The sequence below is a fragment of the Symsagittifera roscoffensis genome, chromosome 3 (genome assembly GCF_963678635.1).
Source record: "Symsagittifera roscoffensis chromosome 3, txSymRosc1.1, whole genome shotgun sequence".
Taxonomy (NCBI): Eukaryota; Metazoa; Xenacoelomorpha; order Acoela; family Convolutidae; genus Symsagittifera; species Symsagittifera roscoffensis.
The window spans coordinates 35,953,531-35,976,588 of NC_087064.1; the positions used below are offsets into that span (position 1 = coordinate 35,953,531).

General features: G+C 39.9%; 2 protein-coding genes across 5 annotated transcripts in view; one reads left to right on the forward strand and one right to left on the reverse strand.

The window, feature by feature from the left end:
- LOC134842571 (echinoderm microtubule-associated protein-like 2) overlaps window positions 1–23,058 on the forward strand; it is a 242,525-nt gene that overhangs the window by 65,916 nt on the left and 153,551 nt on the right. The window lies entirely within an intron of this gene.
- Window positions 1,961–23,057, reverse strand: LOC134841690 (uncharacterized; the record flags this gene model as incomplete). The annotated part of the gene is made up of 10 exons (XM_063857725.1): window positions 1,961–2,505; window positions 3,386–3,551; window positions 4,167–4,371; window positions 4,590–4,703; window positions 6,304–6,438; window positions 6,799–6,949; window positions 7,454–7,642; window positions 11,948–12,082; window positions 13,755–13,862; window positions 14,159–23,057. Coding segments are annotated over 10 exons (10,404 nt in total), but the record flags the coding sequence as incomplete, so codon positions are not given.

Consider the following 23,058-nt stretch of genomic DNA (forward strand, 5'->3'; position numbering starts at 1 on the left):
CCCTAACAAATTTTTTGTAATTGTTTCAAAATCAACGTTTTTTTTTCCTATTCAAAGTTCTGTGATATTGCCTATTATTGATAGGCGCATGTACTTCTTGCTACTAGCAATCTTCTTTTTAAACTTAATTTTGGATATTGCTATGCGCAGTTTTATGTATCATCGGTAAGCATCATCTATATTTTTAATGAATCTGTGCTCTAGGTGTCCTTTATCGAAAAATACGAAAATTTTGTTACACCTAGTTTTTTAACACTTTTTATTTATTTTCTACTTAAGGTTAGAAGCTCCGGCTCGCGTCGGTGTTAAAATCTCCCATATTTTGCTTGAGTTTGATCTCTCTGTTTGCTGTGTTAGTATATGATATTTGAACCTGGAGAAGGTTCAAACACCAGGGTTTGAAAACTTAAAATAATTAACTAAAATTATTTTGCATTAGAGTGCAGCCCAAACGTTCAACAGAAACAAGCGCTGTATCGGCTGCAAAACTTTTTTGCTTATTATTTAACAAGTAAATCGAAATTAGTTAGGAGTCTTCGGTTGCTCTCATAAAACGCCCAGTGCTCCGAAACTTTTCCGACGCGCGCAGTAATCATTGCAATAAAATAGAAAACTAACACAAGACTTTTTCAAAAATAATCTTTTTTGGGGGGTCACTTAATTCGGTAGTGAAAAAAATTGAAATTGAGCCTAAGAGTTTTGGCAATACTGAGGTAAATACGGTTTTTAATTTTTTTGTCAGATAGGGAGAGAGTTTTCTCAGTTCTCAAGCACTGACCTATCTGTAAAAAGATCAGAATAGCAACCGAGATTTTTTTGAAATAACCGGTGTTTCTAGACACTGAGAGCACTTCTGAAATAGTTTTTCATTCAAATCTTAATGCTCATCCACGAGGTAAAGGGCCAGCATACGAGCTGTTCAGGTCTTTGCAGAGAGCCGCTGTTGTGAACCTGGTTAAGAGTAGCAGTCGATTTTTCGTTCTCTTTCTGGGATGGGTGATGTTTCCTAATGCACAAGTTATGAGTACAGCATATGGTGCGCTTGAACCACCTTTTACACATCTTGATCAGTTTAACTCCAGAAGGCGGAACGTTGTTTTGGAATGGCGTATTGTTTCACCCAATCTCCAATACCCTTAAAAAATTGAGCAAAAATTTTCCGAATTGAGCCGAAACTTTTGCCATACCGATAAATACTTGTCGAAGTTAAATTTCTGATTGATTTCTATAAGACTTTTGTTATGTGTATTCGGAATACGGAATATGGTTTCGATTAGGCCGATAACTACAAAGAACTGAAAGAATAATCAACATGTTTTCGGATAACTGTTTTTTGCCTAAATTATTTGTAAAATTTCAAAAATCAATTTCATTTTTCTTATTCGAAGTTCCTTGATATGGCCTATCATTGATAGGCGCATGTAATTCATGCTACCAGCAATCTTCTCTTTAATTTCAATTTTAGATATTGCTATGCGCAGTTTTTTGTATCATCGGGAAGCATCGTCATATTACATTATTTCAAGAGTCTTTTTTCATTCTTCTAAGTTAATATTTTCTTTTTTCTTATCAATTTCGTGGAAGATGTGGCATTGGAGTCTTCGACAATGAATAGTTTTTCATTTGGAATTTTAGCTCTTTGTTCCACTTTGCGAATTAAACTAAATTTTGTTCTGAAATTTTTTTTCACCATAATCATTCATTTTTGTGTCGCTGTTATAGCAACGCTTCGCGTGTTATAAATCTGAGAAGGCAAAGTTGTCTATTGGTAACTTAGAGCAAAAAACTAACCAGATGAACACTTTTATGCTAATTAATTTACGAACTTTACTGGTTAATAAATTTCCGGAAACTTCCTGGAGCCACTAGTCGTACAAATGTTTTTTTAACTTAGCTAAAGTTTTATCTGAACGTTCTATAATTGTTGCTACAATGCAGCTAGATTGAAAAACTTTGTTTGCAGATTTGAATTGATTTGAGCACCGGCATCGATCTCTATATTATCCTATTTCGGGTCTTATTTCTCCTTTCCACTCTTTCCTTCTCCCTTCACCAATTTGAATTTTTTTTGTTTTTTTTTGAGGTGATGATCAATGCTATTTTAAGTGCCTTAGGAGTTTATAGCCATAGTCGTCCGTAACATCGGTCGTCCGTTGGTTCCCGTTTGTCGTTTGGAGTTAATATTTGGTGTGAAGATGTTCTGTTAGACGAGCGAATTGACTGCGAACCCGCTCTCCCCTAGAAATTCTTCCACCACTTCATCTACACATTGAGTACATTTGCAGCTGTGAAGGTACTTGATATTAACGTAGTGCAGTCCATCATCGCACTGCAGAGGGAATGCCTTTTCCCCGATTTCTCCGAAACAGCACTCGCACAAGTGGTGCATCAGGACTCCTGCCTTGTCGAAGTCTGCCAGTTTGGTCGGCAGTTCAGAGGCTATCTCGGCAGAGTAAGGGCAAGCCCCGAGACATTGTCCGATGTCCACGACAGCCGGAACGCAGGCTGAAATTAAAAATTACCAATGGTACTTATTCAAGTTCTGAAGATCGTGAAAGCTTATATGGTTCAGCTGACGGTTAATTATTTAAAAGAAAACTAAACAAAAATAAGGATAGCCGGTTACTGTGCAAGTAGCACAGAATGATCCGACCATAGTCTTAAAAATGCAAAAGAGATTTTTCAAATTAGTGTCGTTTTGTTTCGGCGTGGTGTGATAAAAGGAGCTGAACGAAAAAAGGATTATTCGACAGTCATAGTAAAAAAGCAAATTGACAAACAATTTTTGTAAATTTATTTGTAAATTTGTTGACTAGAAAAACGAAAAATACTAAAATACTCGAAAAAACTCACGTTACTCGAATAAAATTAAATTTTTTAGGTTTTAGTTTAAGCTTCAACCGATCAAGCCATTTAAATAAGCTATAGTAAGCATTCTCTCGCTTTATTCGCGCGAATTAAAACGAAAAGCTTCAAACCGGTTTTTCTCGACACTGGGAAAAAATTTTAAGGTCGCTCGAATCACGACTTTAAGGGCTTTAAAATTATATATCTCTCAACTCTCTCCGATGATCATTTTTGGTAGCTTATTTTAGGTAGAAAACAAAAGAAAACGTAAACACCCGAATGCAAAGCTCCTCATATTTGAAATGGTCGGAACAATTATTCAGTTCTTTGTTGAAGCTTTATTTCTGTTACTGATTCCAAAAACTGTTTGTTGTTGATATTCGGAGTATTGCATTGATGTGTCGAATGTTAAGGAAAAGTAAGTATAAGCGATAAGTAATTGCTACCATCTTGATCAAAGCGGTCGTTTTTTTGTGGCACGCATTTAATTAATCTTCGATTTTTTTTATTTTTCATTTCGAGATGGCTCAATTCTTACTCTCGACGGTGATGTTGACGAAGTTTTCTTTCGTCTGGCATGGAGTGGGCACACACTTTCCACAGCAGTCGTTGTCGATGGCGTCCTGCATATCCTCTGGAGGCATGTAAATCTGACCTGGGGCACAGTCCTCCTGCTTAGACGGGCCATCCACGCACTTCATCTCCTGTGCAAAGTTCATTTTATTCAGTCAGCTATTTATTGATCCAATAATATTAAGCTTTTATTTATCAAGATTTATCCGCTGAAGAAGGAACAACATGCGGCTATTCAACTATTCACGGAGAATCGTTGTTGTGCCCTTAGTTAAGATTGAAACACATTTTTTTTCTTGGCTGGTTAATGTGACATCGTCCTCAAGCAACAGGCTCGAAATCATGGTGGGCCTCAAACTACCGGCCTATTGGTTGAAAGGCGAAGACTCCTCAAGTCTTAATAAGGTTATTAAGCCTTGGCGATGTTATTAAATCTTTGAAAAAATAAAGATACAGCTATCAGTTTTTCACATCCTAATTTAATACAACGGGAACCATAAATGTCTGATTTTACAGTTTTGTTCTCTCAATCACTTCTAACTGTGATATTTTTGAACGATTTTTTTTCTAGTTGGCGTTTTGTAATTTGATTTGATTTGATTTGGTTTAATGGGTGATTCATTTATGATTAGTTGCTCGTCTTGACTTCCTTAATATGTTACTATGTTAATGTGTATAACATGTGTGTGTGTGTGTGTGTGTGTGTGTGTGTGTGTGTGTGTGTGTGCTTGTGTGCGTGTATGTACCTTGAGGGTGTGGTTGTTTGAGCAGATGTAGTTGTAGCACTGGTCGTCGTAGACCACATCGTTCTCCCTGTACATGATGGTGTCCCCTGTGGAGTTGGTGTAGTAGCAGGCCTTGCAGTTGTCAGTGTCGTGGTAGCACTCCTCCTCCTCCTTCTCCCCTCCACTGCAACCAGCTCCCCCATAGTTCGCATGTCGAATGATACATCTAACAGTCAAACATCACAAAACAAGACACATGTTCACTTAGTTATTGAAAAAGAAGGTGATTCAACAAATTGTGCATACAGGCGTTTATTTCCCAACAACCCCTGATAGTTTGTTTATTACAATCTTTGAAAAGTTTTGAAGAGTATGTTTATGACGGGATGAAAATTGTTTGTGTCTCATATTTCTACGTGTTTTAATATGTGTCTAATAGAGTACCTCTCCCTCTCCCGGATGCAGTCTGAGTTGCACTGGGTCCACTCACTCCACTCTGTGGCCACACAGTTGATGGGGCAGTGGCCCACACAGGACAGTTGTCCATTCACACACGAGCTGCACAACACAAAGCACAATGAATCCATTCGAGTATACAAATCATTTTTTCTAAACTTTATATTCAAAAACTCAAAAACATAAATGGAAATAACCATTTTTGCTGTTGATATGTTAAAGCGTTTTTAATTCTAAAACATATCGATTTTATGAATTGAGAATTAGAATATTCGACCTGCGATCTTTTTCTTCTGCAATCATTTTGACATTTGATCTTTGCATCATGGGGGTTTAAAAATTGTCAATTTATGTTTTCAGTTTTCTAACAATGTCTCTTTATTTTCTACTTCGGGCGAGATAATCAGACAAAGAAATCGTTCCAGTTTAAAGTGAGAAAAAATATTTGGTCTCGTTAATGTGTTGCCTTTTTATTTTTCGGATAATTCTTAATCGCTCTAGAGACGGCTCTCAAGGAACAAGATTTTTATGAAAAAGTTACTTAATAATAAAATTAAATTTTTCCGGGGGTTAAATGAATTGGGACTTACTAATTTGCAATTGCGGGTGAAAATATAGAATCTGGCCATTCTATTGAACTTGTGTGAGCAAGTGTCTTGTAATGGGGTACTACTCATTTTTTCCGCAAACATTTTTACATTTTCGCCGTGAACAGTTTTTCTTACAAATGGGTAAGAATTTTTTTGACTGGAATATGTCGGTGACTCATACACAATTTGAGCTTTTCTGCATTTTAAAGCATAGACCACTGGCAGTTAACAATGTCAGAAAAACCGAAAATAACTGATTTGTTTTTCTAGTTTCAAAGTAAAAACTAGATAGCCTTAAAGCCTCTTGAATTCCAAGAATTGTTTATAATTGGCTTTTTTCTTAAGGTTATCCCAATTAGAAAAAACTGGATCAATAATTACCTTTTTTTAAAATTTCCCTGGGTTTTTCGAAAGCTTTTAGACTTTGAAACTAGAAGTCATTGACATTTTTTGCGAATTTGTACTTTTGCTGCTCGATATTGGAGTTTGCCAAATGTAACAATGAAGTAAACATAAAAACGAAAAACAAAGTACAATCGCAAAAAAATCAAATCTGCAGAAAAGTCAACTCGGACCTATTACCGTTGACACTCAATTACCTTTCTGTTTGAATCTTTTGTTTATATTAGTTGCCAGCCAACTCCAAAATTTTATTTCTTTTCTTTTGTTTTTTTTAAGATTAAAATGCTTATTCTTCTTAAAATGCTTATTCTTCTCAGTCTTCTGCTTAAACAGGTTCGGGTAATTTTATATTGACGCATATTGCGTCGATTGAATGACGATAAAAGTTTTTAATTTTATTGTGACGATGATTTTTTCGGCTCAATGGGCGTATACCCAAGCCTTCTCGGCTTTGCAATCGAAACAAGGTTTGTTTCGATGCTAATCTACTGCTACCAATCGTATGTCTCGACATGCGTTTCCTGTAAACAAAATTCATTCGAGACAAATCTTTCGAATTACGGTTTTCGTCTAATTTTTGTTGGGTTTTTGTTGGGTAGCTCACCGTGCTATGTGTATGATGTATCTATCTGATGCATCGGATCCGGATTATAAATATTGATCTATGATTGTTATCTTGTTTTAATGCAGCGACAGTACTAGCCACTAACCATGTTCTTCCTGGACAACATGTGCCCTGGTCAGTGCCATCCACGTAGTCGTCACACTCGCTGTCCCAGCATTGACACTCGTCCGCCATCACACACGAACTAGTCAATTCATCGAACACCATCGGGGGTGCACAGCTACACACAAACAATCATTATATTAGAGCAATTGAGAATGTGAGCATCGTTTTCATGACAGTACAATATTCGCCGACTCCATAGTACTGATGTCATTTCAATTTTTTTCTACGAGGATATAACTGAGTTTTAACGGAACTGGTTCGTCAGTTTCTGCAATTGATTGCAAAGAAGACTCTTGAATCTCAATTTAAGCTGTTGGAACCATTTATCCAATAGCAACTTGTAGTCTGCCTAATGAGAGATTGAGTGCGAACAGCTGTTTTTTTTTTAAATAAAAGTTATGCTGATTTTTTTCGCATGGAAAACCGAGATAGCTGTTTTGCATTTCACGAGGGTGTAGATAGATTAGATAGATACCTGCAGGAGTGAGAGTAGTCTTCGTCATCGGCCAAGTGCTCTGCGTCTACGGAGGTGATGTCATATGGGTTGCAGTAGAAGTCTGAGCCGAGGGAGGAGCAGGTGGTGCCACAGTGTCTAGTCACATTGCTCCTACTCATGTCCAGGCCGCCTGCACAGTTAGATAGTGTATCGGATAGTAATAAATCTATCGCTCAATAATTATTCAGGTAAAATTCTTTTGTTTCAACTTTTAACCGACATCGATTGCTCGAGCGTAGTGAAATCATTGAGAAGCTCAGGTTATCGAAAACAAAAACTATCAGCTTTGAGGTTTTTTAGTAGACTTTGCTTGGCACTATGTTCAGAATGTGTCGTCGCTAGGGTCTTAATTTTCCGGTCGGAAATTAAATTTAATTGGACTGTAAAGGTCTGAACATAAAATCGCGACCTCGACTGGGGTTTTCTATTCACATTTCTTAATGTTCTTCTATCCCGATTCATTATGCTTGCTTTTTGCACCCCCACAGAAGCAAAACCCTGCCGTGAGTTGCATACCAGGTGCCTATGAATTTGAAAAAATACTTGGTTTTTATTAAGTCATTGCCATGAACAATTTTGGTGCATATCTTAGTTGATTACTACTGTGCTATATCGTGTTCAGCAACACACTCACATGGGTCAGTAGTGTCGTCCTGGCACAGCTCACTGTCCCTGTTGCAGGTGCGGTGCTCCTGGTCTCTGCCGTCACAGAAGTGAACGTTCTCCTCGAACTTGATGTTGCATTCCCGCACTCTCTTCTGCACCCCAATCAGACCACAGGTGCCGGCTGAACACTCACTCCATTCGGACCAGCTGCCCCACTCTAGTGAATAACACAACAGCACCTCAAACTACCCTCATTTTTCTGTATTTTAACCCTTGCGATAAGCAAGGGTATTGTAACCGTTACTACACTCTTCTCCCGTAAAAACCATCTCCATTTTTAGTTGATCTTCCAATCCGTACTTGCGTCAATCAAAAGACATATTTAGGGCGTGTCTGCGTTTTAATTTTCGTTATATTTACGCTTGCGACTTGAGAGCGTTATCAAATCGGAATAGAGACTTTTTTGGGTTAGAGCAAATTGTTTAACAGAATCACTCTTGGTATCTTGGTTCAAAATGATTTCAATGTTTTAATTAATGTCCCGTACTTTTTAGTCCAGAGGTAAATAATGCGGCTGAGACGACATAGGTCCTGGTGACCAGGACCTAACTTTTTTAAACGGGAAATACTCCGTGTTTACACTTGCGAAGCTAGTGTATTAGTACGAACCTTAGTACGAGCGTAGCTTCGCCTGTGTTAAAAAAATTGTCGGCCTTTTATTTGTCTCCTTATTTTTTATCGGCTTAATTGCCATATCTAAGATAATTTTTTTGTTGAACGCAATTTTCATTGTAGTGGATTCTAATATTTTGATTAACTCTTACAGTTTAAATTTTGCTTTCTTGTTTTTTTTTCGCTTAAAACAAAACGAGTTCGGCGTATAATTTATCGGCTTAGCTACCTAATTTTCTTTAGTACACATTTATCATGAAAACAATTTTGTTTTCGGCTCTACGGGATTTTATCCAAGTTTTATCGGCTCAGTTCCCGCGCGATAATTGGTTGTGAATTTTCATCAAACTCCGTCGATTTTCTTTCCTTTTGTGTTTTGTGCAAATAAAACATCATGCCAGACAACATTTTTTTAATTGTGGTTTTCTCGATTTTTTTTTCATTTTCTTTCTGGACTTACTGGGTCTTCTTTCCTTTCCTGTCTTGCTTGCAATGTTTTTGTTATCAAGAGTCGATGAACATAGCTTAGACTCTTTTATAGATGCTTATGATTTTTTCTTCAGGAACAGTCTTAAAATTTGTACAGGCTCAAATTTACTTATCTGCGGGGTTTGACTTACGATTTTTTGTGAAATTCACTTCATTTCCTTTGTTAAAAGGAAGGCAAACTCCGCTATTGAACAGCAAGTGTAATGATTACGAAAAGTCTGAACGATTTCTAGTTTCGAAAGTGGAATTTCACTTTCAGGTTTCCCAGTGGAACAAAAAAGTTACCAGAAAAGTGTCATTCATAAATAGTACTAGAAATTCAAAAAGCTTTAAGGGCATCAATCTTTTGCTTTAAACTTCCGAAGTCATTTTTTTCTGTTTTTTGTTTACTTTTTTGCGTTTATGGACTCTTTTCCTACTGTCTGTTGGCTATATTGTGGTATTGCAAGTGATAAGAGCTTTGTTTGCTTATCCGCTGTCTTAAAAATTGTCTTACGCTATTTTTCAACAAACCGGCTTCAAATGTTTCGGCTTATGTATTATCGGTTTTGTGGCTTGATATTGCATCGTAGAGCGAATATTTTCCTGAAGTATGTGAGAAAGTGGACTTAGATTTTTCCGAAAATCAGGTTTTTTATTGATTTTTTTTTGGTTGAATTGATGTCTGCTCATGTGTTGTCGGCTTTGTTATTGCTATGTTTACTAGTCAATTGTCCTAGTTGAAAAAATATATTGTTAATGGCAGCATTTTGCAATCAATTTTTTGTCGACTAGTTTTTTTAGTGTTTTCGGAGTAATGAAGTTTTCCGTATATGGTAGGTGGCATTGTTTTAAGACCAGTTTTCTCCATTCGAGTTGGTAAGTGCATATCGTTAATGAATAGTAGTTACGTTTGAAAATAGACAAAAAGGTCCTACTTGATGGGCTGCAAAAACTTCAGCTGTTCTTAAACGTAAGAGAACGAAGTGATTGTCACTTAAAAAGGTTTTGATGTTTTTTTTTTTTTTCATTTTATTTTCGTTTGCTTTTTTTAAAGAAAAAAGTCTTGAAAATTGTTCATGCTTTCGTTTGCTTTTTCGCGGATCGATTTTGGATGTTTTAAGTTCAGCAAGAATTGAATTTAGACTTTTCTCCAGGAGAGAGCGGATCTAGGATGTTGTAGAGATTTTACCTCTCTTTTTTAGGTTGGCCAAATTGATTTTGCGAGCTCTCCTATATTAGTACAGATGCTATTTTGACTACATTGAAAGATCCTAGTTTTGATTGACCTATTTTTTGATAGAAAAAACAGATCAATCAAAGCAGTGAAACGAAAAAAAACTACCTTTATCCAGTTTTATCTAATTAGAATAATTTTATTACGCTAGGGTATTGCAATCCGATAAGCAAGGGTATTGCTACCCGGTACTAGACTTTTTTCTCCTGAAAATAAATTTCGTCACAGAATGGTCAATTTAGGAACAATAAATTTCAAGAGATGCTCAATTTCTTAAAAACTCAAATAAAAGTACCTCATTTAATTAGTTAAGTTAGTAGGTGGAGTACGTTTGGGGCAGCAGTTATTTTTTTAAATGAGTTTATTGAGAAAATATTGATTTTTTTCGGATTTGTGGTTTTAGGCCTAATTTCTGTCGGTTCATTTTCCGTGTTTTTTAAATATCATTTTTATTATCTTTACTAGTGTTTATCAACCTATGTTGTGAAGCATGGATTTTATTTTGATTATAATTTTTTTACACTATAATTGAAAGTTCTGTAATTTGTCATTTGACCACGTCTGATTTTAAATAGTTTTTTTAAGTGATTTTTTTTTCAACTAAATGGTGTTGGTTGATGTTGTATTGGCTTAGTCAAGTTATATTTTGAAAAAATCTTGTTCGACAAAATCAGAAATTATGAAAATGTATGGGATTGGTTTTTTTTTTACTTTTTTGAGACGCTTTCAGTAGAGAACTTTTCTACCGAAATTCAAAAAAGCGTATCAGTCATAAGAGCGCCTGCGTGCCTGCACAGTCCGCTTGTCTCTCTGTACTTTACCTTACTGTCTGCAGCCTTCGAAATGTCTGTGGGGGTAAGGTTTCACCCACATTTTTAGATTTTTTTTTCGTTTTCTGCGCTCCCAAATCTGATATTTTAGATTCAATGGTTAGAATACGTTCTGGGAAACTCACCTGCATAGCGGCTGCGTTCAATTTTTTATCTTAAAAATCATGGTCCTCGGAAAAGTTAATAATTGGTTTCAGTACCGTCTTGACTTTTTTGGAAAACGGAACGCTAGAATCTTGAGTTTTTGCCTTGAATCGAAACAACAGATTGTGTGAATATCTTCTGCTCAAGCGGCTACACCCAATTATTTTTAAACAAAAAGATGTTATTTGCAGAACAATCATTTTTTGATTTTTGACCATTTTTGAAAATTTTTAACATTTCTCGATAACTGCTTAGCCAATTCTTGGGTTAAGTTTTCAGGTTCAATCGAGAAATCCGGTTTTGGTATTATTCCATGTTTACGCGGCTACCACCTTCTCATTGTAGAAATGAAATGATAAACTTCGGAAAGTCAAGTTTTTGAACTTTGACCGTTTTTCAGAAACTTTTTGATTTTGATAGAAACTATCTTATCAAATTTGAGTTGAAGGGTTCAATCAAAAGAGCCTGTTGCAAAAATTTTCCTACAGAAGCGGCGGCTCCGTATTTTTTGCGAGAAAATTTTTTGGTATTTGGGATATGTTTCTTTAAAAAAATTCAATCCTCTTGCTTATTCTAGTAGAGAATCAACTAAGTTTTCGGGCAACGTCAAAGTTCTGAATTTTTTCATTTCATCCAGCATAAGTAAAACAAATATCAAACAGCCACGTTCAAGTTTTACTGGGCCCATAGCTTTGGTTTCTTTAGATTTTTTCAACATATTTGTTTTTTGACGTGTTTTTTTTTATGCTTGTGTTGTATCGCAAGTGATATGAAGCTCAGCTTCGCTTCTTTGTTGAAAAGTGCAAATCATGAATAATTGCAAATTTTTCAATCACTTTTTTTGGTTTCTCTGAACTTTTCTACACATTACCAACCATCTGTTGGCTTTGTTTTAAACTAATCATCTTGAGCGAGAACTGTTTCTTTACCCGGCTACAGCATGATTTTTGCAGATAATTTTAGTAAATAGTGCTATCTAATCTAAATCTACAGGTTTTTCTGTTCGATTTTCTTTTTCGTTTTGATGGTTCGGCGCAATACTTAAATTCGGAGCCTTTCGATTTTATTGATTCACCTCACTTGCTGTCTAAATTGTTATTGTAATGTCTAAAATTGTACTGGAATGGAGGACGAGCTGCATTTTTGATAGTCGAAAAAAAACAAGACTAACCTCGAATATCATGACGATCTCCCCAGGAGTTACAATATTCTTGACTAGTTGTGCTACTCGTGGTAGAAGATGTAGTTGAAGACGTGGTGCTGCTTGATGTAGGCGAAGAAGTGCTGCTTGTTGTTGATGAAGTTCCTGTTTGATGAAAACAGATATTATGAAGAAAAAAAATTGGTATACGGTTTTTTCAATTAATTATTTTTTTGAAACGCTCTGCAAAATGTTCTCACTTTTCTCAAAGAAAATAGTTTTTTTTTAAAAGTGGAACTATGAAAAGTCCGACCCTTCTTGCGTCTGCCTGCATAATCCGCTGGGCCCATTTTCTACAGCCTTCAAAAAAGTCTGTGGGAGGAATAATTGACACATATTTTCGGACTTGTTTTCTCGAAAACTAGCCTCTAAAACCTGACTTTTTGAGTTCAGTGGATAGAACGGGTTGTGGAACTCTCTTTTGCATAAGCGGCTCCGTCCATTTTTTTTAAAACGAAAAGTTCTGGACCTCGGAAAAGTCTATTTTTCCGACTTTTTTGACCGTCTCAAAAATTACCCTACGGTCTCAAAAATTACCCTCCTAAACCAGATTTTGAATTCGATAGAAAAAATAGGCTGCTAGGAGCTCCCCTTCGCAAACAGATACGCCCAATTTTTTTAACACAAAAGTTATAGCCCTCAGAAAAGTTAAATTTTCGCTTTTTTCCACAATTTTTCGAATTTTTCTGAACTGATTTTTCGCAGTAACTACCCTCCTAAATCTGAGATTTTAAAATCAATTCTTACACGTAAAACAATGATCCTCGGAAGAGTCAAAGTTTTGATTTTTTGATCGTTTTTCAAACTATTTGGGTTTTCCAAGAAAAAAAAACATTTCCAAATTGAGATTTTGTTTTCAATAGAAAGAACGAGTTGAAGAAAGCTCCGTTGCAAAAGCGGCTACGCTCAAAATTTTTAACAAAAAAAAATACGCCCTCGGAAAGGTCAAATTTGTGACTTTTGACAGTTTTTTGAAACGTGTGAACTTTTCTCAAAAAATACCATCCAAAATCTGAGATTTTTGCATCAACCGAAAAAACAGGGAATGAATGAAGCAATTTTGAATTCAATCAAAAAAATAGGTTGCGTGAAGCTCCACTGCATTAGCAGCTAAGCCCTAGTATTTATTCACAAAAGTTTGGCCTTCAAAAAGTCTAAATTTTGACTTTTTGGTCGTTTTTTGTAAGTTTTTGTGTTTTTGAAGTTTTTTTAGTTATGGGTTCAATAGAGAAAACGGGCTTTGGGAAGTTTCTGTGCATCAGCGGCTAAGCCTAGTTTTGTGTTGAAAAGATGTAGATGTACTTTTTGTGAAATCTTGAGTTTGATTTCTGGACTGTTTTTTGAAACATGACTTATCACGAAAACTACCAACTAAAACATGAGATATTGGGTTCAATCAAAAGAAAGGGTTGAGAGAACCTCCCCTGCTGTATAAGCAGCTGCGTTCGATTTTTTATACAAAAGGTTATGGCGCTCAGAGAAGTCCAGTCTTTAATGGCCTGTCCGTTTTTTGAAACTTGAAAAATCTCAAAAACTACCCAGTCGAATTTGATATCGAAGTGTTTATCAAGGCAACAGGTTGTGGGAAGACTTCGAGCAAAAACTGCTACACCTTATACTTTGTAAGAACAATGTCCTTGGAAAAATTCCGAAATTCTCAAAAAAAATTTCACTGGAAAAGCAACCAGGTTTTTTCTGCAAGATCAACTTTTGATTTTCTTAATTGACCATTTCATGCCGCATCAGCACAAAAAGTTCAAAAACATCAAACAGGTACCTCCAGCTGTAATTGGGCCTCTAGTGCTGCTTGTTGTTGATGAAGTTATAGATGAAGATGTGCTGCTGGATGTAGGCGAAGAAGTGCTGCTTGTTGTTGATGAAGATCCTGGTTGATAAAAACAAATATTTTGAAAAAAAAAACATATTGGCATCAGGTTTTTTCTGTTTTTTTTTTATTTTATTTTTGAGACGCTTCGCAAAATGTTTTTCTTTTTTCTTATAGAAAATAGTTTTCTCCAAAACTACTCAACCATTTTTTCTAAAAAGTGGTACCATGAAAAAACGCTCACTTTTCGGTGTCGTTTTAACTTACCTCATTTCTACAGCCTTCAAAAAAATCTGGGGGGAATAATTGACAAATATTGTCTCGAAAACTAGCCTCTGAAAATATCAAACAGGTACCTCCAGGTGTAATTGGGCCTCTAGTGCTGCTCGTTGTTGATGAAGTTATAGATGAAGACGTGCTGCTTGTTGTAGGAGACGACGTCGATGAAATAGTGCTGCTCGTTGTGGAGGATGACGTTGGTGATGATGTTGATGAAGTTGTTGCAGAAGATGTACTGCTGGTAGTGGATGATGTGGAGCTACTTGTTGTAGGCGAAGAAGTTGACGAGGTCGTGCTGCTTGTAGTGGATGATGTTGTCGGAGAGGATGAGCTGCTAGTGGTTGGGGATGAAGTAGATGATGTTGTCGATGAGGAGGTACTGCTGGTAGTTGGCGATGATGTTGAAGAAGTTGTGCTGCTAGTTGTAGACGAAGAACTTGATGATGTTGTGCTGCTAGTGGTAGGTGAAGAAGTTGATGAAGTTGTGCTACTAGTTGTGGAAGATGTTGTGGGTGAAGAGGTGCTACTGGTTGAGTGAGAGCTTGTACTAGAAGTAGAATGAGAAGAAGTACTGGAAGTTGAATGACTGGAAGTGGAAGATGTGGTCGACGAAGTTGTGCTACTGGTAGTAGGTGATGATGTAGATGAAGTTGTGCTGCTTGTTGTGGATGATGTGGTGGGAGAGGAAGTACTACTTGTTGTAGGAGAAGATGTTGACGAAGTGGTGCTGCTTGATGTGGAAGAGCTAGTTGGCGAAGACGTGCTACTTGTGCTAGATGATGTCGTACTGCTCGTAGTTGGTGACGAAGTTGAAGATGTAGTGCTGCTGGTAGACGAGGAAGTTGTTGAACTGGTAGTTGGTGAGGAAGTAGATGATGTGGTACTACTGGAAGTAGGCGAGGAACTGCTGCTTGTGGTAGAGGAAGTGGTACTGCTAGTAGATGGAGAAGAAGTTGACGATGTTGTGCTACTTGTAGTAGAAGATGAAGTGGGAGAGGAAGTACTACTTGTTGTAGGAGACGATGTCGATGAAGTAGTGCTGCTCGTTGTGGAGGATGACGTTGGTGATGATATTGATGAAGTTGTGCTGCTAGAAGTAGATGATGTTGTTGGAGAAGATGTACTGCTGGTAGTGGATGATGTGGAGCTACTTGTTGTAGGCGAAGAAGTTGACGAGGTCGTGCTGCTTGTAGTAGATGATGTTGTCGGAGAGGATGTGTTGCTAGTGGTTGGGGATGAAGTAGATGATGTTGTCGATGAGGAGGTACTGCTGGTAGTTGGCGATGATGTTGATGATGTTGTGCTGCTAGTGGTAGGTGAAGAAGTCGATGAAGTTGTGCTGCTAGTGGTAGGTGAAGAAGTTGATGAAGTTGTGCTACTAGTTGTGGAAGATGTTGTGGGTGAAGAGGTGCTACTGGTTGAGTGAGAGCTTGTACTAGAAGTAGAATGAGAAGAAGTACTGGAAGTTGAATGACTGGAAGTGGAAGATGTGGTCGACGAAGTTGTGCTACTGGTAGTAGGTGATGATGTAGATGAAGTTGTGCTGCTTGTTGTGGATGATGTGGTGGGAGAGGAAGTACTACTTGTTGTAGGAGAAGATGTTGACGAAGTGGTGCTGCTTGATGTGGAAGAGCTAGTTGGTGAAGACGTGCTACTTGTGCTAGATGATGTCGTACTGCTCGTAGTTGGTGACGAAGTAGAAGATGTAGTGCTGCTGGTAGACGAGGAAGTTGTTGAACTGGTAGTTGGTGAGGAAGTAGATGATGTGGTACTACTGGAAGTAGGCGAGGAACTGCTGCTTGTGGTAGAGGAAGTGGTACTGCTAGTAGATGGAGAAGAAGTTGACGATGTTGTGCTACTTGTAGTTGAAGATGAAGTGGGAGAGGAGGTACTACTTGTTGTAGGAGACGATGTCGATGAAGTAGTGCTGCTCGTTGTGGAGGATGACGTTGGTGATGATATTGATGAAGTTGTGCTGCTAGAAGTAGATGATGTTGTTGGAGAAGATGTACTGCTGGTAGTGGATGATGTGGAGCTACTTGTTGTAGGCGAAGAAGTTGACGAGGTCGTGCTGCTTGTAGTAGATGATGTTGTCGGAGAGGATGTGCTGCTAGTGGTTGGGGATGAAGTAGATGATGTTGTCGATGAGGAGGTACTGCTGGTAGTTGGCGATGATGTTGATGATGTTGTGCTGCTAGTGGTAGGTGAAGAAGTCGATGAAGTTGTGCTGCTAGTGGTAGGTGAAGAAGTTGATGAAGTTGTGCTACTAGTTGTGGAAGATGTTGTGGGTGAAGAGGTGCTACTGGTTGAGTGAGAGCTTGTACTAGAAGTAGAATGAGAAGAAGTACTGGAAGTTGAATGACTGGAAGTGTAAGATGTGGTCGACGAAGTTGTGCTACTGGTAGTAGGTGATGATGTAGATGAAGTTGTGCTGCTTGTTGTGGATGATGTGGTGGGAGAGGAAGTACTACTTGTTGTAGGAGAAGATGTTGACGAAGTGGTGCTGCTTGATGTGGAAGAGCTAGTTGGTGAAGACGTGCTACTTGTGCTAGATGATGTCGTACTGCTCGTAGTTGGTGACGAAGTAGAAGATGTAGTGCTGCTGGTAGACGAGGAAGTTGTTGAACTGGTAGTTGGTGAGGAAGTAGATGATGTGGTACTACTGGAAGTAGGCGAGGAACTGCTGCTTGTGGTAGAGGAAGTGGTACTGCTAGTAGATGGAGAAGAAGTTGACGATGTTGTGCTACTTGTAGTTGAAGATGAAGTGGGAGAGGAGGTACTACTTGTTGTAGGAGACGATGTCGATGAAGTAGTGCTGCTCGTTGTGGAGGATGACGTTGGTGATGATATTGATGAAGTTGTGCTGCTAGAAGTAGATGATGTTGTTGGAGAAGATGTACTGCTGGTAGTGGATGATGTGGAGCTACTTGTTGTAGGCGAAGAAGTTGACGAGGTCGTGCTGCTTGTAGTAGATGATGTTGTCGGAGAGGATGTGCTGCTAGTGGTTGGGGATGAAGTAGATGATGTTGTCGATGAGGAGGTACTGCTGGTAGTTGGCGATGATGTTGATGATGTTGTGCTGCTAGTGGTAGGTGAAGAAGTCGATGAAGTTGTGCTGCTAGTGGTAGGTGAAGAAGTTGATGAAGTTGTGCTACTAGTTGTGGAAGATGTTGTGGGTGAAGAGGTGCTACTGGTTGAGTGAGAGCTTGTACTAGAAGTAGAATGAGAAGAAGTACTGGAAGTTGAATGACTGGAAGTGGAAGATGTGGTCGACGAAGTTGTGCTACTGGTAGTAGGTGATGATGTAGATGAAGTTGTGCTGCTTGTTGTGGATGATGTGGTGGGAGAGGAAGTACTACTTGTTGTAGGAGAAGATGTTGACGAAGTGGTGCTGCTTGATGTGGAAGAGCTAGTTGGTGAAGACGTGCTACTTGTGCTAGATGATGTCGTACTGCTCGTAGTTGGTGACGAAGTAGAAGATGTAGTGCTGCTGGTAGACGAGGAAGTTGTTGAACTGGTAGTTGGTGAGGAAGTAGATGATGTGGTACTACTGGAAGTAGGCGAGGAACTGCTGCTTGTGGTAGAGGAAGTGGTACTGCTAGTAGATGGAGAAGAAGTTGACGATGTTGTGCTACTTGTAGTAGAAGATGAAGTGGGAGAGGAGGTACTACTTGTTGTAGGAGACGATGTCGATGAAGTAGTGCTGCTCGTTGTGGAGGATGACGTTGGTGATGATATTGATGAAGTTGTGCTGCTAGAAGTAGATGATGTTGTTGGAGAAGATGTACTGCTGGTAGTGGATGATGTGGAGCTACTTGTTGTAGGCGAAGAAGTTGACGAGGTCGTGCTGCTTGTAGTGGATGATGTTGTCGGAGAGGATGTGCTGCTAGTGGTTGGGGATGAAGTAGATGATGTTGTCGATGAGGAGGTACTGCTGGTAGTTGGCGATGATGTTGATGATGTTGTGCTGCTAGTGGTAGGTGAAGAAGTCGATGAAGTTGTGCTGCTAGTGGTAGGTGAAGAAGTTGATGAAGTTGTGCTACTAGTTGTGGAAGATGTTGTGGGTGAAGAGGTGCTACTGGTTGAGTGAGAGCTTGTACTAGAAGTAGAATGAGAAGAAGTACTGGAAGTTGAATGACTGGAAGTGGAAGATGTGGTCGACGAAGTTGTGCTACTGGTAGTAGGTGATGATGTAGATGAAGTTGTGCTGCTTGTTGTGGATGATGTGGTGGGAGAGGAAGTACTACTTGTTGTAGGAGAAGATGTTGACGAAGTGGTGCTGCTTGATGTGGAAGAGCTAGTTGGTGAAGACGTGCTACTTGTGCTAGATGATGTCGTACTGCTCGTAGTTGGTGACGAAGTAGAAGATGTAGTGCTGCTGGTAGACGAGGAAGTTGTTGAACTGGTAGTTGGTGAGGAAGTAGATGATGTGGTACTACTGGAAGTAGGCGAGGAACTGCTGCTTGTGGTAGAGGAAGTGGTACTGCTAGTAGATGGAGAAGAAGTTGACGATGTTGTGCTACTTGTAGTAGAAGATGAAGTGGGAGAGGAAGTACTACTTGTTGTAGGAGACGATGTCGATGAAGTAGTGCTGCTCGTTGTGGAGGATGACGTTGGTGATGATGTTGATGAAGTTGTGCTGCTAGAAGTAGATGATGTTGTTGGAGAAGATGTACTGCTGGTAGTGGATGATGTGGAGCTACTTGTTGTAGGCGAAGAAGTTGACGAGGTCGTGCTGCTTGTAGTGGATGATGTTGTCGGAGAGGATGTGCTGCTAGTGGTTGGGGATGAAGTAGATGATGTTGTCGATGAGGAGGTACTGCTGGTAGTTGGCGATGATGTTGAAGAAGTTGTGCTGCTAGTTGTAGACGAAGAACTTGATGATGTTGTGCTGCTAGTGGTAGGTGAAGAAGTTGATGAAGTTGTGCTACTAGTTGTGGAAGATGTTGTGGGTGAAGAGGTGCTACTGGTTGAGTGAGAGCTTGTACTAGAACTAGAATGAGAAGAAGTACTGGAAGTTGAATGACTGGAAGTGGAAGATGTGGTCGACGAAGTTGTGCTACTGGTAGTAGGTGATGATGTAGATGAAGTTGTGCTGCTTGTTGTGGATGATGTGGTGGGAGAGGAAGTACTACTTGTTGTAGGAGAAGATGTTGACGAAGTGGTGCTGCTTGATGTGGAAGAGCTAGTTGGTGAAGACGTGCTACTTGTGCTAGATGATGTCGTACTGCTCGTAGTTGGTGACGAAGTAGAAGATGTAGTGCTGCTGGTAGACGAGGAAGTTGTTGAACTGGTAGTTGGTGAGGAAGTAGATGATGTGGTACTACTGGAAGTAGGCGAGGAACTGCTGCTTGTGGTAGAGGAAGTGGTACTGCTAGTAGATGGAGAAGAAGTTGACGATGTTGTGCTACTTGTAGTAGAAGATGAAGTGGGAGAGGAAGTACTACTTGTTGTAGGAGACGATGCCGATGAAGTAGTGCTGCTCGTTGTGGAGGATGACGTTGGTGATGATGTTGATGAAGTTGTGCTGCTAGAAGTAGATGATGTTGTTGGAGAAGATGTACTGCTGGTAGTGGATAATGTGGAGCTACTTGTTGTAGGCGAAGAAGTTGACGAGGTCGTGCTGCTTGTAGTGGATGATGTTGTCGGAGAGGATGTGCTGCTAGTGGTTGGGGATGAAGTAGATGATGTTGTCGATGAGGAGGTACTGCTGGTAGTTGGCGATGATGTTGATGATGTTGTGCTGCTAGTGGTAGGTGAAGAAGTCGATGAAGTTGTGCTGCTAGTGGTAGGTGAAGAAGTTGATGAAGTTGTGCTACTAGTTGTGGAAGATGTTGTGGGTGAAGAGGTGCTACTGGTTGAGTGAGAGCTTGTACTAGAAGTAGAATGAGAAGAAGTACTGGAAGTTGAATGACTGGAAGTGGAAGATGTGGTCGACGAAGTTGTGCTACTGGTAGTAGGTGATGATGTAGATGAAGTTGTGCTGCTTGTTGTGGATGATGTGGTGGGAGAGGAAGTACTACTTGTTGTAGGAGAAGATGTTGACGAAGTGGTGCTGCTTGATGTGGAAGAGCTAGTTGGTGAAGACGTGCTACTTGTGCTAGATGATGTCGTACTGCTCGTAGTTGGTGACGAAGTAGAAGATGTAGTGCTGCTGGTAGACGAGGAAGTTGTTGAACTGGTAGTTGGTGAGGAAGTAGATGATGTGGTACTACTGGAAGTAGGCGAGGAACTGCTGCTTGTGGTAGAGGAAGTGGTACTGCTAGTAGATGGAGAAGAAGTTGACGATGTTGTGCTACTTGTAGTAGAAGATGAAGTGGGAGAGGAAGTACTACTTGTTGTAGGAGACGATGTCGATGAAGTAGTGCTGCTCGTTGTGGAGGATGACGTTGGTGATGATGTTGATGAAGTTGTGCTGCTAGAAGTAGATGATGTTGTTGGAGAAGATGTACTGCTGGTAGTGGATGATGTGGAGCTACTTGTTGTAGGCGAAGAAGTTGACGAGGTCGTGCTGCTTGTAGTGGATGATGTTGTCGGAGAGGATGTGCTGCTAGTGGTTGGGGATGAAGTAGATGATGTTGTCGATGAGGAGGTACTGCTGGTAGTTGGCGATGATGTTGATGATGTTGTGCTGCTAGTGGTAGGTGAAGAAGTCGATGAAGTTGTGCTGCTAGTGGTAGGTGAAGAAGTTGATGAAGTTGTGCTACTAGTTGTGGAAGATGTTGTGGGTGAATAGGTGCTACTGGTTGAGTGAGAGCTTGTACTAGAAGTAGAATGAGAAGAAGTACTGGAAGTTGAATGACTGGAAGTGGAAGATGTGGTCGACGAAGTTGTGCTACTGGTAGTAGGTGATGATGTAGATGAAGTTGTGCTGCTTGTTGTGGATGATGTGGTGGGAGAGGAAGTACTACTTGTTGTAGGAGAAGATGTTGACGAAGTGGTGCTGCTTGATGTGGAAGAGCTAGTTGGTGAAGACGTGCTACTTGTGCTAGATGATGTCGTACTGCTCGTAGTTGGTGACGAAGTAGAAGATGTAGTGCTGCTGGTAGACGAGGAAGTTGTTGAACTGGTAGTTGGTGAGGAAGTAGATGATGTGGTACTACTGGAAGTAGGCGATGAACTGCTGCTTGTGGTAGAGGAAGTGGTACTGCTAGTAGATGGAGAAGAAGTTGACGATGTTGTGCTACTTGTAGTAGAAGATGAAGTGGGAGAGGAAGTACTACTTGTTGTAGGAGACGATGTCGATGAGGTAGTGCTGCTCGTTGTGGAGGATGACGTTGGTGATGATGTTGATGAAGTTGTGCTGCTAGAAGTAGATGATGTTGTTGGAGAAGATGTATTGCTGGTAGTGGATGATGTGGAGCTACTTGTTGTAGGCGAAGAAGTTGACGAGGTCGTGCTGCTTGTAGTGGATGATGTTGTCGGAGAGGATGTGCTGCTAGTGGTTGGGGATGAAGTAGATGATGTTGTCGATGAGGAGGTACTGCTGGTAGTTGGCGATGATGTTGAAGAAGTTGTGCTGCTAGTTGTAGACGAAGAACTTGATGATGTTGTGCTGCTAGTGGTAGGTGAAGAAGTTGATGAAGTTGTGCTACTAGTTGTGGAAGATGTTGTGGGTGAAGAGGTGCTACTGGTTGAGTGAGAGCTTGTACTAGAAGTAGAATGAGAAGAAGTACTGGAAGTTGAATGACTGGAAGTGGAAGATGTGGTCGACGAAGTTGTGCTACTGGTAGTAGGTGATGATGTAGATGAAGTTGTGCTGCTTGTTGTGGATGATGTGGTGGGAGAGGAAGTACTACTTGTTGTAGGAGAAGATGTTGACGAAGTGGTGCTGCTTGATGTGGAAGAGCTAGTTGGTGAAGACGTGCTACTTGTGCTAGATGATGTCGTACTGCTCGTAGTTGGTGACGAAGTAGAAGATGTAGTGCTGCTGGTAGACGAGGAAGTTGTTGAACTGGTAGTTGGTGAGGAAGTAGATGATGTGGTACTACTGGAAGTAGGCGAGGAACTGCTGCTTGTGGTAGAGGAAGTGGTACTGCTAGTAGATGGAGAAGAAGTTGACGATGTTGTGCTACTTGTAGTAGAAGATGAAGTGGGAGAGGAAGTACTACTTGTTGTAGGAGACGATGTCGATGAAGTAGTGCTGCTCGTTGTGGAGGATGACGTTGGTGATGATGTTGATGAAGTTGTGCTGCTAGAAGTAGATGATGTTGTTGGAGAAGATGTACTGCTGGTAGTGGATGATGTGGAGCTACTTGTTGTAGGCGAAGAAGTTGACGAGGTCGTGCTGCTTGTAGTGGATGATGTTGTCGGAGAGGATGTGCTGCTAGTGGTTGGGGATGAAGTAGATGATGTTGTCGATGAGGAGGTACTGCTGGTAGTTGGCGATGATGTTGAAGAAGTTGTGCTGCTAGTTGTAGACGAAGAACTTGATGATGTTGTGCTGCTAGTGGTAGGTGAAGAAGTTGATGAAGTTGTGCTACTAGTTGTGGAAGATGTTGTGGGTGAAGAAGTGCTACTGGTTGAGTGAGAGCTTGTACTAGAAGTAGAATGAGAAGAAGTACTGGAAGTTGAATGACTGGAAGTGGAAGATGTGGTCGACGAAGTTGTGCTACTGGTAGTAGGTGATGATGTAGATGAAGTTGTGCTGCTTGTTGTGGTTGATGTGGTGGGAGAGGAAGTACTACTTGTTGTAGGAGAAGATGTTGACGAAGTGGTGCTGCTTGATGTGGAAGAGCTAGTTGGTGAAGACGTGCTACTTGTGCTAGATGATGTCGTACTGCTCGTAGTTGGTGACGAAGTAGAAGATGTAGTGCTGCTGGTAGACGAGGAAGTTGTTGAACTGGTAGTTGGTGAGGAAGTAGATGATATGGTACTACTGGAAGTAGGCGAGGAACTGCTGCTTGTGGTAGAGGAAGTGGTACTGCTAGTAGATGGAGAAGAAGTTGACGATGTTGTGCTACTTGTAGTAGAAGAT